Below are 17830 nucleotides of genomic sequence, written 5' to 3' on the forward strand. Positions count from 1 at the left end.
AGTAGCCTCTCATACAGTGCAATACACCTATTGTGCATTGCACTGTATGAGAGGCTCTTTCTTTATGTATAATATGTGCAGTTTCCTGTTGTGTCTGATGGGGCGCTGTTTCTACATAATGACATTCAAGTTTACCCACTGTACGACAACCACAGTAGGATTCTTCTCTGTTAAACTGAGTTTTGACAATAGGCTGTATTGATATACTACTGGATACGGTCTGTGGGTTTGACAAAGGTAGCTGGTATTTTATTTATGAAGCTAGGCATGCATGGTTTTTATTTGAGAGTCTGTAAAGGCTGTTCATGCTGCTTTCAAGACACTTGAGACATATTTTTAAATTTTATTACTCTTCTGCATATGTTCAACAATTTAACAAACAGGAATCATGTTAAAACACAATATAACATTAACAGGATGAGGTTTAGCATGTGAAACACTTAAACCATTTATACACAGAGAAAGTTTGGCTTTTAACCAATTTGGCAGCAATATTTTTGGGAATAGTGCCAGTAAAGGTTCTCAATGAATGGAGGCCGCGTCTCACACATGATTATTGCCTCCCCTCGCACACAAACACTACCGCCTCTATGGCTGAACTATCACAATATCCCTGGGTTACAGTGATTCAAGGGCTGATGTCCATTAAATCATGCATTTATGCACTGAGGTAAAGTGAAAAATCTGTCAGAATGGAACAAATGTTTATTTATTTGATATAAAATACACTTATGGGCCATATGGCAGTACATGCTGAACACAGGATCACAGCGTTTGAGCGTTGAGATCCAGTGTTTACATTTCACTCATTTCAGTAATTAGTTTTGGTATTCTCCTACAATTCATTAATACAACTATAATATATTGGGTATGTCCACAAAGCATGTCATAGAATATTGGGAAACTCATTTCTTCATGCACATTCAAATACTGTGTCAAGGGACTGTATGTCAAGTGCTCTTGGCTTTCTTCAGGCAGCTGGCAGGTTCAGACGTTTGATATTATGCCATCAAGGCGACAGCATTACTAAAGTCCCTAAACACTCTGGATCAAAATGATATGTCAATCAGGGAAGTGAGCTTTCTGACTCAGGTGCGTTTAAAAATACAACACTGCTGAGTAAATGCTTTCTGCATGTTTTGTTTTCATTTTTGTTTCATTTTCCCAAAGGCATTAACAACACAGGCTTTTGGGGATCTTTAGTAAGCCTTTTTGGTCAGTGGCACAACTGTGCCTGTTTTTGGTTTGAACATGAGAAAGAATATCACATATCAACAGTAGTGTTTAATGCTTTCAATATTGTAAATACACATTTCTAATAGATCCAAAGTTGCAGCCTAAAATCTGCACTTTTCTCAGATGGACAAACTTTATATTTTCTTTTTACTGGAGTTACTATCCGAGGCAGTGTTATGCAAAAGGAACAGGCTGGACAAGGAGGGATAGCAGCTTCAAGGAAACACAAGGATCACACTTTACTACTGTCAAATCAGGAGGTATGCATGAAAATAAACTACACACGATTTTCAAATTGTGGCCAGTATTCACCAGAGCAGAACATCATTATGTCTTATTCTTATACAGTAAACCCAAAGTAGGACTAGAAGAGTGGAGAACCTTATTCCGAAAGAAATATCTAAATAGCGAACAGCTTAAATTATTTTATAGTTTATAGCAATTGTGAAATATTTTGTCAGATAGAACTTTTTTGTAGGCAACAAAGTGTTGGGGACATTTCTAGTTTCACTGACTAGTAATTATAATAACCTACATTTATCATATTTGGTGACAATTGTAAGTAACTACTAAATGCCAGCATATTTGTACATCACTAAATATAAAACATTTAAATATAATAAATGTGTTTTTGTTTTGCATCTGCTTTGAAGTGAGAAGTGTGACTAAAATGTTACCCAGTGCATTTCTTTTAGATGATTGTGTCTGTGGGCCACAATTTGAGAATTTATGCTCTATTTTTCTGTCAGTCTCATTCTTATTTCACACTTACATACTCATAATACATAGTTACTTAGTTGATATGTAGGAGGAAGTACAAAATAACAGCAAGAGAAACAGGCCACACACAGGCAGAGAATAAATACTTGAAATTCAAGCCAAACAGTACAAAGTGTCGCCTGAATCCACAGCTAAGACGTGGTGACGAGGAGTTGGGGCATGTGCTCTTAATGGTTAGACCCTGAATGCATGTGGCAGTTTTGGTCGTGTTTACAACACTCATTTGTCTTATATAGACTATGGCTTAAGCCCTAGTCAGGCAGGAGGGCATCCAGTTAAAAAAAAATAGATCCTGCATCATCCATTGTTCATATTTCTTTTTAGTCTTCTCACCTGACTTAAACGTGCTTAAAATCTTAGAAAAATAGAAATCAAGAAAACATTACAAAAATAAACAAAAAATGACTTAATCCACATGACAATAAAGATCCACTGATATTGCACAGCAACATGTCTTCTTTGATATGACACCATTTAGTTCAAAAGAATACATCTGATACCAAATAGATCCAAAAATCGCTCATCTTAGTTTCCCGAGAACAGCATTATCCCCATCCTTCTTTCAAATCAGGCAGAGATCAATAATTATGGTATCAAGTGCTTCCAATGTGAGAGTGATGATTTGCTTCAAGGCACAGAGTTGCAAAAGGAGTTGGGTGGACTTCATTGGTGGAGAGCAGCAGCAGAGTGTCTCAGAGGTGAGGAGGGCTCCTTTTGGAAGGGCTTCAACTCTCTGTGAACACAAATCAGGCAAAGAGGAGCATTAAAAACAATGTTGTTCACTTTATCACAAAATGCAATTTTAATGATGCCATTGTTATCATGCTCAGTTATTTTTCTGCTACCCTCTGTGTGGACAGTGGATGCCAACATACGTGAGATCATACATTAGATCAGGTCGGGGTGAAATGTCCTTTTTTCACCTATAATCATGAATGGGTCAACATATTATATACAATTAATAAGTGGAGTAATAATGACACTAATTGTCAAGTAGCATACTTTACATTGCAGCTCTTTTATATAGTATAGTAACAGGAGCATGCTGTGTCTCTGATGCACACAGGGTCTATATGTGACCCTAGGCTGCCCACCCCCATAGCATCTTCCTCGAAGTTAATCCCACCCACAGTGGCAGATGGTGCTGGAAGCATGTTCCCTCAACTGCTCCTGTAGTTATGAATGATTGCGAGGTCTTAAGCATTAAGTTGGATCAGTGTAATCCAGCACAGCATATGCAACAGCCCACAAGGCCACATTCAGCAGCATTTAGGAGAACCTCACTTTCTCCATCACCAAAAGCCTCAAACACAGCCAGGATAAGTTAGCTTCACTCAAAACACCCAATGCAACCATTTAGAGACATTTTCTGAATTATAACAGAAAATATGTTCTTGTTGATGATTCTCAAAGAATTTCCTCGAACTAATGAACTGAAAATAATTGGAGATCTATCTCTATTTATGTAAGTACCACATTTTGAATACTTTCTTGCCCCAAAGATCGTTTTAGTCTGGCCTTTAGTCTGATGTTTTGTTTTGAGTTTTTTTCTGAATGAACTACTCAATCAACGATGATCCTGTGATCACTGGGTCTTTGTAGGATCTGTGCAGAGCCAGACTATTAGTGGAATATAGTGTAGTGTGCTTGTCCACATGTTGTATTTTTCTTTCTGTTCTCCACCAAGAGTTAACTAGTTTTCAATATAAAATAGTATACTTTTAAAATAGTTTTAAATGTGTCATTTCAATTCGATTTTTATGTCATACGTCTCATACCTATAGCTTGTTTGATTACTACAAGGCACAGTATATACATTTCTTTTTATCTCAGAGTTATGAGATATAATTAATTCTTCTTCAAACTTTGCAGACAAGTTCACTAGCACAAAAGCCACACAAAGAATTGGGTAATTGCAGGAGCGATAACATAAGTGGTGCTGCAGTACTTTTGAAACCCTACAGCCTCTTTGATCTTCAGTAACAATATATTTCTGACAGTACAGCCATCATCCATTGTGCACTCTTGGCCTTCTTTTTCGTGGGTTAAATCTTCCAACAAGGCAACACCATTCAAATCTATTTGTGGCTGATGTTCTGAATAGGCACTAGGAGGTGCTGCAGGACATACTTGAGTGTCTGTGAGGGAGGCTCTTTGCTAGAGCTGCACATGTCCCTTCTTATTTTTGTTTACTTTAGTACTACTTACCCTCCTGCACATCTTTACTATGTGAGAGATCATGGTACAATGTTGAACAGACTATGTAGGTTTCAATTTTATTACCTACAAAGGTTAGGACTTGCACATAGGCTGGCTGACCTTTTGTTATACATTCAGATGAAACTATGACATTTGGGTGCTCTTTCACTCCAGCAGTCTCATCCCCTCTGGACTATTTTAAGTATAAATGTGTTGCAGTGAGTGACGCAAAGCAGATTAAAGACAGAGTCATATGTGTTTATACATTGTTGACAGAGTCATTACTGCTCAGTTAAAAGATAAGACCCACAGCTAACGTTTCTGTTTTCATTAAATATATTTTTTTCAGAGAGCCTTGTTTAATGGCACAAAACAACAAATCAGCTCACACATCATTTTTTTCAATTCTGTCAATTCTGTGAAAAGAAAGTGAACACTGACGTCCAGCAAGCATGGAGATTTGCCCTTTAGAAAATTTTCTTAAGATGTCAACATTAAAAACAGAGAATATTGTATAGCACAACACTGTCAAGTCAAATGTACCGTAATTATTATAGGTTATGATTCCATAACAGCCTGGGCAGACCATAGTCCTGTTCCTATTTTACATAAAGATGACTATCGTTGAGGCAGAGTGACAAATCAGAGATACTGCGGACTTAAACTTATATGGATGATTCTCAGATAAGTTTAAGGTTTTTTATGGTGAGTCACTCACTCACATTTGTGTTGGTAACCTTCAGCAGCCACAACTGCCCTGGGCAGACCAGGAACACATCCCTGCAGTGAGGTTTGCACACTCTCCAGAGTCTGACACTTCTAAACCTATAACAGAAGATATCCAGTGATATGTACGTGTGTGTTATCAGCACTGACCCTCTCTGAACCTGATGAAGATTGCAGAGCCCATAGTGCATGTCATTATGGACTGATAAGAGCCATTGCAAATCCAGCCGCAACATGGCCTCACATTCAGTGAGAGCTGAGCCACTGCTGCCACAAGACTTAACTTGAGCCAAAGTGTTTTTGAGAACATTTACACAAATAGGCCAAAGTTTTAAAAGTATACGCACTCATTTCAGCTCTAAGCGCACACAGACAGGATCTAAATCTGGATGGACTGATACAAAATTGACCCTATCCAAATCTGTTTTCACACCCAGCCTACATAATCCCATGATCTGGCTGCATTTTACATGAAAGGGATTTATGGGAAATCTAACAGGGATATGCTCTAGTGAAGTGCCCTGCAGCTATTAAAGTAAATGACACAAATTCAAGCTAGTCTCTGTACAGCTCATGTTTAGTGTGTATTTGCCATATGAGGATATGGTACTCTGGGGAAGATTTTTGGAATAAATCTGTATTCATGGGTACCACCAAAGATGTACCTCTACCACATGCACCTCTTGTACAAAGCCCAGTGGACTTTTTAAATTTTGTAAAATGTTCCCTTTTCACATGTTACTCGTTGCAGTGCCTGAGTTCTATCTTCAGTCTCTGAGTGAAATGAATGAAAGAACATTCAGCTCAGTTTGTCGGCAACATCCTACGACTTCACACCCGCTTCCTCACCCAGACATGAGTGAGAAGAGCTGAGGAGCCGCGAGGAGCCGCGAGGAGCCGCGAGGAGCCGCGAGGAGCCGCGAGGAGCCGCGAGGAGCCGCGAGGAGCCGCGAGGAGCCGCGAGGAGCCGCGAGGAGCCGCGAGGAGCCGCGAGGAGCCGCGAGGAGCCGCGAGGAGCCGCGAGGAGCCCAGACTCAAGTGAGAAGAGCTGAGGAGCGACGCAGCTCTCAGCTCCATAGATGTTCAAAAAAAGTCACACAGCTATAATACAAGCTTGCTGCATGAATTCACAGAGGCAGATGCTTACTGTCCAATTATTTGGACATTTCTATTGTATTTTTAGTATGAGATAATGCAACAAATATGTATCCTTGCGTGTCCATGCACTATAAAAGCCCAAAACATTTTGACTGATGTGACTGTGAATTGTGGTTCATTATAACTTACATTTATACTATATGTCTATCTACCTAAATCTTGGCACAGAAAGTTCAAACATTTGAGACACAACACTTAAGAATCTTATTGATTGAGTCAGGGACTCAGTGTGTCCAGAAATGGCCCTTGGGCATAGCAGAGGTCAGTCTTTGCCCCAAAGGTAAAGCTGTGTTAACAGCTGTGCCTCACAGTTCACATATGTTATACATGAATAAATATGTGTGTAAACAGTGGTTGGCCTGAGGGCTGGTTGGACGTGTCTAGTTAACAGTGATAAAGTCAATCGAAGCTGTGCTGACTGTCCAGCAGGAGACACTGACCACACTCCACATGACCTCTGATCATCATCAGTACAGCCACAGAGTCATATTTATACTATTTATATCTGGGGTTAGGCATGGTGAAATTATTACGCAGTAATTAAATCTGTGTGTTCATGCATAAGTGATGTGGCACATGGAGCAGAACGTGCACGTGGAGCTGAGAAAGACAGAGGTGTGGGTGATGCACTGCTGCCCCCTCGTCTGTAAATAATCACAACACACCACCAATAGGACTTTCCCTATTTAAGGCACAACAAACAGCACTGTGAATCAGACGTCACTAAAGAGCCATTTGGGCTGACTCTGTGTCTACAGACAAAATACAAAATTAGGAGAGGGTTCGGGAGAGGTTGTACAACACATGCCCTGATGCAGACAGCCACAGCTGAAATCACAAATGTGGACAGACAGCAGCGCTTCTCAAGGGCATCATCAGCATCACACTGCAGGCTCAAATTATGTGTGTCAGTGTTCATCTACACAAAAAACAGCCAATGAAATGGGACAGTTTGTCCTGATTTTTAAATAATTGCATCTCCTTTGTCATTTCGGTTCAGTCATGACACTGGCCCCTCTCTGAGTACTTTGATTAAGAACCAGGAAGACTGCATATGGCAATAGAGCTTCATTTTAAGTGTCTGATCAGATCATCAGTTTCACAGCATGAGGACTGTTTGAATGTCATCTATTTTATTCCACCTCTCTGTAGCTGATTATGACCTAGGAACCACAAAAATGAATGGGTAAGTACACATAAGAAATACCACCAGGCCACAACTATACTGTACATGACCTACATAAATAACCCTTCAATACAATGCACGATCTCAGTATAACTACTTTATCTACCGCACTGGCAGTAAAAATGCAATGTAATGATTAAAGTATCCCACATTAGGGCATGTCCCTTTGGAGTTATATCACAGTATTACAATTAATATGATAAAGTTATTCATTATTGTTTCTTGCTTGTTGATGAGTTTCCTGTGAATAATTTCCTACTATTCATTTGGGGTGGGAGCTGCAGTTTGTTAATGAAAGCAAAAGTTTAAATTAGCAAATTATGAAAATCTGAACATTTAGTGGAAATTCCTAACCTGAAGCAGTTTGTGATATGTCCCTCTGGAGACCTCTTAAAAGTTATGCAGGGGGGCATTATAAAGTTTATATAATTTATAGTTCATTTGAAAATTTGGTTTGTCTCATAAACGCCAGGCTGTAAACACCCAAATGAGTATGATGGTCCTCATACACATCATATTTTATTGTAAATTAAATTAAATTATAAATTACTATAATATTATTTTACTTTAATTCTGATGTTGTGAATCAGTCCCTTTAGTCCTTTGCCCTAATTTCTGCCATAGACAATGGACTTTTCAATGCAAGTGGTCATTAATGATCATACTATGTATGAGTATAGAAGAAGTATACATAGTAAATACTCCATAGTATTTATAATAGGTGTCTTGTATATGCGACAAACTCAAAAATATAGGCTACCTTTTATTGTAAATCTTATAAGAAAGCATTTTTACATTCTAAAGAGCTAGCACAATGGGAGCTATAATCAGAAAAAACTACTCAAAGATGATGATATACTCCAGTGTTTGTGTTATACATGTATCATATATACTCCAGTGTTTGTGTTATACATGTATCATATATACTCCAGTGTTTGTGTTATACATGTATCATATACTCCAGTGTTTGTGTTATACATGTATCATATACTCCAGTGTTTGTGTTATACATGTATCATATACTCCAGTGTTTGTGTTATACATGTATCATATATACTCCAGTGTTTGTGTTATACATGTATCATATATACTCCAGTGTTTGTGTTATACATGTATGGATGTAATGGTGTGATGTATGTTTGGTGGCTGTAAAGACGTGTCAGTATCTCTGGTGCGTTTTTATGCTGAGTTAGTATTCAGTCAGTTGAGTTTTCATTCTAGATGACAAAACATGGCAATGCTAAGCACCAGGGGTAAACAGCCAAAATGCTAATATTTCAATGGCCTGACAGTTATTAATATAATTATAGAATATTTGTATTATATCAGGAATGTTACCAATTTCACCAGCTGCATTTTTTTTATGATAAAAACAAAACTGATGCTGATGTAGTCAAACTAGCCTATAATTAGCTTACCTATTTGTAGTAAATAGGAAACTAAATTATTTAGGATCAGGACAGTATTGTGACAAATTATTTGATCAATTTGTTTTCATGCTCTGCCATGAAAATTAGAAGTGCACTGCTTTCCAAAACATCACTTGAATGAATAGGCTACTGCATCATCATCACATGACACCCTGGGTAGACTGACAGATGTGAGGCTGCAAATCTGCATATCTGCCCTATTGGCCCCTCTGACCAAGTGTCTTGCCTAAGGAGACAACAACAGCATACACTAGACTAGAGCCACTGCTGCTCACTGTGGAACCAGATATTCCCAGCAGCCTACCTTTCAAGTACAAACCAGGCCCAACCTTACCTACCTCAGTGTGGTATGGCTGCATGGCAAAATACTTTATTATATATTATTTATTTGGCTGTACGTGGTCATCTAATGTGCATGTGTGAGTGGTATTGTTTGTTGTTATTTTTGACTTGATTTTTTAAATGCACTGTATAGTTTATTCTATAACCAGAGACCGCAGATAGAAACTAGCCATTTACTTATAATTTAGTATATAATCTCTATATATTGCCCTTTCAAAATAAAACTTAAACTAAAAAAGCACACATGAAATATAGTTGATGAATCATTAGAAGTTATTTTCCTTATAACTAAAGGGCCACACTTAAATGCAAAGCATCTACACAGCATTTTGTCTCTCAACCAACAGTGCAGCCCTCTTTCAAAACACAGACTGGTCCATCAGATTGCCAGACAGAGAGGTGTGACTTGTCACTGCAGAAAACATGTCTATACAGCTCAGGAGTCTACAGGCACTTTGCTCTCAGTAATGAAAGGATTAGAGACAGTATAAGGATTTATTGACACAGATAGTCAATCTGTAATTATTATTATATGTAATCTACAATAATCTGGCAATATTGTGATGTATACTATTCAAATCAGAGGAGTGAGCAAGCACTATGGAAGGAGAGTGAACAGGACTCTTAAGTGAAGAGGTCAAGGTTTATCATTGCGTCGCCTGAAAAGATATGAAGAAAAAAGAAAGTATTGGACTAATGTCAGTAGTGGCATCTGGGAGTAAAGAAAAAAATCATATAAGCAGAAAATAAGGCAACAAAGAGGCTTGAGAGGAAGGTTATCTAACCAGAGGGACTGAATGCAACGCTTCCACATGAGCGCCCAGTGCCATCATTTCTGCATCATCTGCCTCTAGAGCAGCAGCACCACAGGCATCCACTGCACCTACATACACCACTGCCATGTAGAGGCCCGCTCCTATGAACAAATACTCAGATTTTATTTTCAGTAAAGTGCATACGACAGGGATTCGTCTTTTCCTAATTATTACTTGGTGGGATAGTACTTGCGGTAAATATTTATTCACTTAATTAGCCTTTTGTGGGGGGGAAAAGAGTTGAGAAGAAAAGTAAAAAAAAAAAAAAGGAAGTAGTGATGAGTTCTAAATCGGAATCCCTGCCTATGCCATCAACAATCTGTCCAAAATTCAGGGATAATTTATGCGCAAGGAAGGCATTTTTCTGACAGTTTAAAGCTTTATTTAACAAAATAAAGGTGTTTTTGCCCTTGGTCGACAGTTATGAAATTACCTCTATGCATGTCACATCTGCTGCCTGTGTCCAAACAGTAAGTAAAATTATAAAGTTTACTTCCTGATTGTATTTTGTTTCATTCACACAAGTTTAACACACGACTTCTGCATGTTTGGGCTGAGTTCTTCTCTCAAACAGAAAACACTCTGTTCCACCTTGTGATGCCATGGGGTAATACAGGAAGTGATCCATAAACCTTCACTCATTAAGATAATTCAGATCTGGATCGCTACTGAACAAAAAAGGTAATTATCTAAAGGCTATTATCTTGAAAACTACCACTACATAACATCACAAGGTGGAACAGAGTATTTTCAGCTTTGGAGATGTAGACACACAACTGGAGGTATGTTTTTGAGAAGGTAACAACATTCTAACATGGCTTTTGTGTAAAATAAGACCTTTAAAAAAAATCTATCTTCAGTTTTCAATCTGAACTCATAATAGACATATGCACTAAAATAAGTATGAGACCAATAGGTGGGAGAGTCAGGAATGTGTTCAGGAAGCACAGTGAACACTTTCAAAAGGGATTCATTCCTTTCCTCTGCACAGTTTGTGAACATTTTATCAACTCCAGTCTCTGTCCATTCCCAGATAACTGCTTTCCTCTGAGGCAAAACAATTAGGTTGCGTAAGATCATCAGAGTCTTAACATTTCCATGTCACAGACCTCCAGCCCACTGAGCAGCCCGCCTAAAACATTATAAGACACGACACGCCTTCCTTCACTCAAAATATAATGACATAATTGAGCTATTGATTGCATTGATTGGTTTGAAGTCACACTGGAACAGTGACTGCAGTTACATGCATACTCCAAATCTCATTATTGATTTTTTGAGCCATCCGATTTTTTAATGAAATGTTAACAGCAAAATCCTCTGATGTTTACTAACCCTTCCAATTATGTAGTTTACATATATTATTATTATTATTATTATTATTATTATTATTATTATTATTATTATTATTATTATTATTATTTATTTTTTATGATAATATTGATTTTCCCTTGATTTTCATTACTGTTCAAAAACTGGTCATTACAGTTGTTCTTTTTAAAATATAGGATGCCCTGACTTTTGTGCACAGCATAAGCATAACTGAATCATTAAAAACTACATTTTCTATTGATAACATTTTAATTTATTGGTGCTAATATGCATCTGTTGCAATCTTTTCACATGACTATATAGTGGGCTATTACTGAAAGCATTAAACTTTATCGTTTGTGATCTACTATTTGTTTGCTTATTATGTAAATTCACAAAACAGCATATGTTGTACATATCCATCAGAAAGTTCAAGCCAAAGTTAAACAGACAGTCACTCAGCTGTGCGTGCAATATGTTTTTCTCTTTAATTATAATCTTCATGTTTGTTCGTTGTTTGTGCCTCATTAATGCTATACGTAATTATCCTCTGAGGATCTGGCTACAGAGAACATTTTTCACATATGACCGGAAAGTTTTAGCACACAAACAGCTGTACATGCATGAACATTCTGAGATGTCATTGGTTCAGTCAAAAGCAGAGCAGGACTAGACCCTTGATTGTGAGAGTACTAGTGAACTTTGAGGGATTCACACATGTGCTCTGAAAAAACATACACCACTGGTGTCTCCAAGGGTTGTAAAAATTAGTGACCCACTTTCTTAGCAGATTGCTAAATAGAATAATAATTTTGCCTTTACAGCCCACAGGACATTCATTTCAACATTCATTTCCCTAAGAAAGGTAACGCCATCTTGAGTAAAGTGAGTAAAATACTAGCAGCGCATCATCTTGACAACAACAGCGCTCAGCCTCAAATGGTGGTATGTAGTGTTTTACATTCTGCTCACAAGCACAAATTATGTAAAACATAGTCTCTGGAGACTCTTGTCATTTTGTCAGACTGACTTTGTCACCATCTGAACTATGCCATTCTGTGAACAAGAGGTACAGTTGTAGCTATGTGATGGAGTGTGACCTAAGCTCTTTGGAGAAGACTTCCCTTTGCACTCTTATGTAATTTCTTCACTACAGTTTGCCATGACCCCAGAGCAGTCCAAGAGTGTGTGGCCTCCCCTTCCTTCTCACCACAGTTTGTCCACACACCACAGCCCTGTTTTGACTGAGCTTATCATTTTTGATGGATTTTATAGCAGTAGTATAATTGGTTCAACAGCAGCTAAAGTTTTTTCTTGTGATGCCTTCTATCATGCAAAACTCCCCAAGGATTTAAAAGTTGTTGTTTTTTTTATTTATTTATTTTATAAATTTGCAAATAAAACATGAAATCCATCAGACCTTATTAATGCGATTATGGAAATTGAGTTTTGGAATGTGTTGCAAGAAATTGTGATTGAAACCATGTCTCAATCACAATTTCTTCTATGTTTATTTTGGTCATAATGGAGTTCTAATCTCCAAGCTCTGCTGACACAGCTTTGCCAAGTTTGAATGGCATTCTCTCGTCACACTATGAGATGCTAGGCACACAGGGACAGAGAGGTCTTAACAGCCATGAAAATGTTCTAAAAGTTGTATTGTAATTTAAAGGCTTTTCTTCCATAGAATGTAAATAAATCACTGCTCTTGTTACATTGTCTCTGCAGGTGGGCCATCCTCATCTTAAGTCACCATGAGATCATAAGATGTATGTGCACCACTGTGAGTACATTGTGGAGTCATTATTTCTAGGTTGCCATGAGAATGACGTTTACTTGAACCCATATTTATTGTCTCTGATCTCACTCTGTTTCTTTTTTGTTAACCAGATAAAAATGTTTCCTTGAACCAATATTGATGAATTCAAAATGTTTTCCTTACCGAATGTTTCAGTTGTGATGTTATAAATGCATCTATGTTATGTTTTAAATCATGTGCAGCTGAGGTCCAGGGGAACTCCAGCCTAAGCGAGATGAGAGACAGTATATACATACATATATACATCCCTCACCTCATATATTCATATATTCATATATTCATATATATATATATATATATATATATATATATATATATATATATATATATATATATATATATATATTCATATATATATATATATATATATATATATATATATATATATATATATATATATATATATATATATATATATATATATATATGTAACTGCTTAAACAGAGCAGCTTCATATTTATTTATTTATTGTCCTTTATTTAACCAGGATAGTCCCGCTGAGATTTTGTAATTAAAACTTTACTTATGTGTGTTCTGAGCTTTGTTTTGGCATTCTGGTCATTTTGTCCTGTTTGTAGCTGAGGACTTCCCCTAATTGTGAACTCGGGGTGGGGGACAGTGCAGCAGTAAATCGCCTGGAGCGTGCCAGAATGTGTCGGCAAGCAGAGTCACGAGCAGACGTATTTGAACTGGATAATTGGTGTTATCAAGCTATTCTGATATTTCAGAGGGCTATTGGAGGAAATGAGGATGAATGTCAGTATATAGATTACTGCAATAGGCATTGTAGAAAGTTTAACCAGCAATGTAAAGTTCCACACATGATGTGCTTAGTGGATTACTCTGATTATACTGATCATTATAATGAAAATGATAAATATTATAAACAAGAGAGCTAGAGATAGGCCCTCATATTTAAGGTTCTTTTGTTGCTGTTGCTGTTTTCACAACAACAACAAATACAAATACAGTTGTGTTGTTGCTGTTTTCACAACAACAGCAACAACACAACTGTATTTTTGACATGTCATCTTTTTTAACAAACCTATATCAGATGCCAGTTTTCAAAACTCTGCATACACAAGAGTGCGGGCTGTAATTACCGGGTGAAATCACATAAAACTAATTGAAGATGTGGACTAACGACATACATTGGAGCTCGGTTGAATGCACCCAGATGATGCCCTGTTGGCAGTAGGTTAATCTTGTCCTACAGCTCTGATCACAAACTGGTTAAGTTATAATGAGGATTTCTTCTACAAAAGACAGCTGTTGTCATTATAAATTGTGAAAGATGTATCATCATTCAAAAGCACAAATGTTTTATGTAATCAAACCAGAGATGGGAAGTGAGAATCCAACACAAAAGAAAACAAAATGAGCATCAAGTCACCTAAGACAGAAAATTGTATATTTTTGCATTTGCTCTGGTTATCCTATTGGTGCTGACACTGAGAAGGATTAAGATGCAGCCGTTTCAGCCTTGAGTCTCAATTGGTCTTTGAAAGAAATGCAGAAAATATGGTCACACCAAACCAATAAACATGATCCTTTTTCTAAACTACTGTAAATAGAGTTTAAACCATCTCTTTTACTCTTAAAAGGCAACACATGTTAATTAAATAAATAAATAAGATCTAATGCTACCAGTTATCTCATTGTCATTTTATAATACTGTAATCAGGCAACCCAATGTCATTTGGACAGCTGATAGAAGCTGTCTGGACAGTGAACACTGTGGTGCTGAAAGGACAGCTCCTCTCACTCCAAGCCCTGGCACAACTCTCCTCTCACACAATGCATGTGTCTCTGCACTGACCTGGTGCTAGTGTTGCGTGATCTCTCCAGATGGTCTCTGTGCTGTCCTCTTCCTTGGCTTTATCATTTCCATAGGTTGTTTACTGTTTTTAGTAAAAAAACACATTTTTCTTGGCTGTAATGATCAAGGCTCCCTCCTTGTTAGGCCCATCTTCCACAGACCAAGAAGAAAGAGATATTTGCATTTGAAAAATATAGACTTTAAACTTCTACTACAAGGCTGTGGTCCAGTTCTCAAAGAATAGTCAATGAGGGTTTGTTTACCTCATGAATGCAACTTATTTCAAGCGTGACCTTATCAAAATAAAAGCTGTTTCCTATATTATATACATGTGTCCATACAGTCCAAGTAATGTGCATGTGTTTGTTTTCCTGAAAATAAACTAATTTAACTTGTTCCTAAAAAAATCTTGATTGCATTGTGTTTCTTAGCTTGGTATGATCCACTCCCTGGTGGACTTAAAGTGTGCTTATTAAAAAAAAAAACTTAATTTCCTAAAGATAAACACTATTATGTGAGCATCTCCTGATCTCCTGATGGGGTGTGCAAAGAGCCCAGCAGTGAGATTATTGGACTTAATTAGTTTGGGGCTACAGGTCCGTCTCCCGTGTGTCCAAACAAAACGCGTAAAGGGATCGTTTGAAATCCATACTGCTGTTCGCTTTAATGTTTGCCTTTTCCACTGAAGCGGACGCGTCATTGTTCTCCACATCTTGAGACTTATTGGAGGATTTACTGCCTTTGCGCTTAGGTTCAGGACTGTTCCTGCCGCTGTTGGGCTCATCCTTAAGCGAGGACTGGTCCTGGTCCGTCTCCCGATGGTAAAAGTAGTTGAAGTTGGACACGATGACAGGCACCGGGAGTGCAATAGTGAGCACACCAGCGATGGCGCACAAAGATCCCACAATTTTCCCCCCGACAGTCACAGGACGCATGTCGCCATACCCCACAGTTGTCATGGTGACCACTGCCCACCAGAACGCGTCCGGGATGCTGGAGAAGTGGGACTCAGGTTCGTCCGCTTCCGCAAAATACACGGCACTGGAGAAGAGGATGACTCCAATAAAGAGGAAGAAGATGAGCAGACCCAACTCCCGCATGCTGGCCTTTAAAGTCTGACCCAGGATCTGGAGCCCCTTGGAATGTCTGGAAAGTTTGAAGATCCTGAAAACCCGGACTAAACGTATAACCCTGAGGATGGCCAGGGACATGGCCTGCTGCCCGTTTTGATGTTCTTCGTCTTGCTGCTCCACCAGCTCAGTGCCCACGGTGATAAAATAAGGCATGATGGACATAATGTCGATTATGTTCATAATTGTCTTAGAAAACTCGGACTTACTTGGGCACGCAAAAAAACGCACAAAAAGTTCAAATGTGAACCAGATAACGCATGTGGTTTCTATGATGAAGAAGGGGTCCGTGAAGGTTAGAGAGGGCCGCGGTGCAGTGCTGTTGTCCAGACGACTTGTTACCGGTAACTCTCGTTCATCCCTGAACTCAGGCAGCGTCTCTAGGCAGAAGGTAATAATAGATATGGTAATAACAATGACGGACACGATAGCAATGCCCCGTGCCGGACTGGAGCTTTCTGGGTACTCAAATATGAGCCAGACTTGCTTCTGAAACTCGTTTTGGGGAAGCGGCTTCTCCTCCTCTTTGATAAATCCCTCATCTTCACGAAACCTCTCCATGGCCTCCTCTCCTAATTGGTAAAATCTTATCTCATCAGCGAAGACGTCAATTGACACGTTGACAGGTCTGCGAATCTTTCCACCGGACTGATAAAAATATAAGATTCCATCAAAACTAGGTCTGTTCCGGTCAAAGAAGTACTCGTTCCTGAGCGGGTCGAAATATTTAATCCGCTTGGCAGGATCGCCCAACAAAGTGTCGGGAAACTGGTTAAGTGTGCCCAGCTGGGTCTCGTATCGGAGTCCTGCTATGTTGATGAGAACCCTCTCGTTGCTTTCCGCGTCCATGTCCATGTCCAACATGTCCTCATCAAACAGATGCGGACTGTGGTCCGCGCGTAAAAGCGCATCCATAGCGTTCTCGCTGCAGCTCAGTGTGTTATTCATGTCGTTAATTTTCCAAGTGCTGTGCTGATAGTGGTGGTGAGTATTCAGCTCTTTACTGTAGTCCTCTCCGAGTCCAGTCTGCGCGAAACCCGCTTGAGGGACATCCAGCGCGTTCCGGCAGCTGTCCTCGGCATTGTTGCCCCCTCCGCCGCTTCCCTTTGCTCCACCGTTCTCAAAACTCACCAAGGCTATCTCCATTCCGCAGCCATTAATCGGGAAGGTGGTAAGAGGAGAGATACTTGTTGAGTTGAAAGGCTGGCAACATAGTTGGTACTTTTACGCACACAAAAGTTTAAATTTACGCAGACGAAAGAGCGATGGATTCGTGCAAATCAAACCCGTGGCTGCTCCAGCCTTACAGCTGTTGTAGTTGTTTTGTTGTTGTTAAGGCTTAAATCCAGCGCTGATTCACCGAATGTAAATATAAATACATTGGAGGAAAGGACGAAAGGAAGACCCGGATGAGAGAGTTGGCTGGAATGATTATTCCTGACGTCAAAAGTGCTGTTCAGATCGTTTAGCTGCCTCTGAAATGTCTGCAAACGTGCAAATGTGAAACAAGCCTCCCCCCGCTGTAGCGCGCTCTCTGGGGGAGGAGAGATAGGACACTCCGTTTATTTTCTGGCTTTATGACGCTTGAACTGAAGCCATGCTAATGCCATACCGGAGCATCTGTGATTCCAAATGCACTTGGAGACATTAATGGCCACCAAGGTCTTGAATCTTGTCGTGAGTAATTTGTCTAACTTAATTGGACATAATATAGTTATGTAATATCTGCTGCGGATAGTATCTAATTGATCCCGTCCTAACAACGCAATAGAAAATTTGTTGTTGCCACTTTGACAGAAATAATAATTTTGCTTTCACTCACTTGTACTTATTTTGGATAAATGTGTCTGAAAATCACGTGTGCCTGCAGCTGGACGCA

General features: G+C 38.8%; 1 protein-coding gene across 1 annotated transcript; it reads right to left on the reverse strand.

The window, feature by feature from the left end:
- Positions 1 to 440: 440 nt before the first annotated feature.
- On the reverse strand, positions 441 to 17422 carry LOC117392310 (potassium voltage-gated channel subfamily A member 1). Its single transcript, XM_033990366.2, has 2 exons — positions 14822 to 17422; positions 441 to 2749 (listed from the first exon to the last, which is right to left on the reverse strand). Exon 1 carries the CDS (start codon positions 17095 to 17097, stop codon positions 15412 to 15414), a length of 1686 nt encoding a protein of 561 aa, XP_033846257.1. The 5' UTR covers positions 17098 to 17422; the 3' UTR covers positions 441 to 2749; positions 14822 to 15411.
- Positions 17423 to 17830: the final 408 nt, after the last annotated feature.

Source organism: Periophthalmus magnuspinnatus, chromosome 23 (assembly GCF_009829125.3).
Source record: "Periophthalmus magnuspinnatus isolate fPerMag1 chromosome 23, fPerMag1.2.pri, whole genome shotgun sequence".
NCBI lineage: Eukaryota > Metazoa > Chordata > Actinopteri > Gobiiformes > Gobiidae > Periophthalmus > Periophthalmus magnuspinnatus.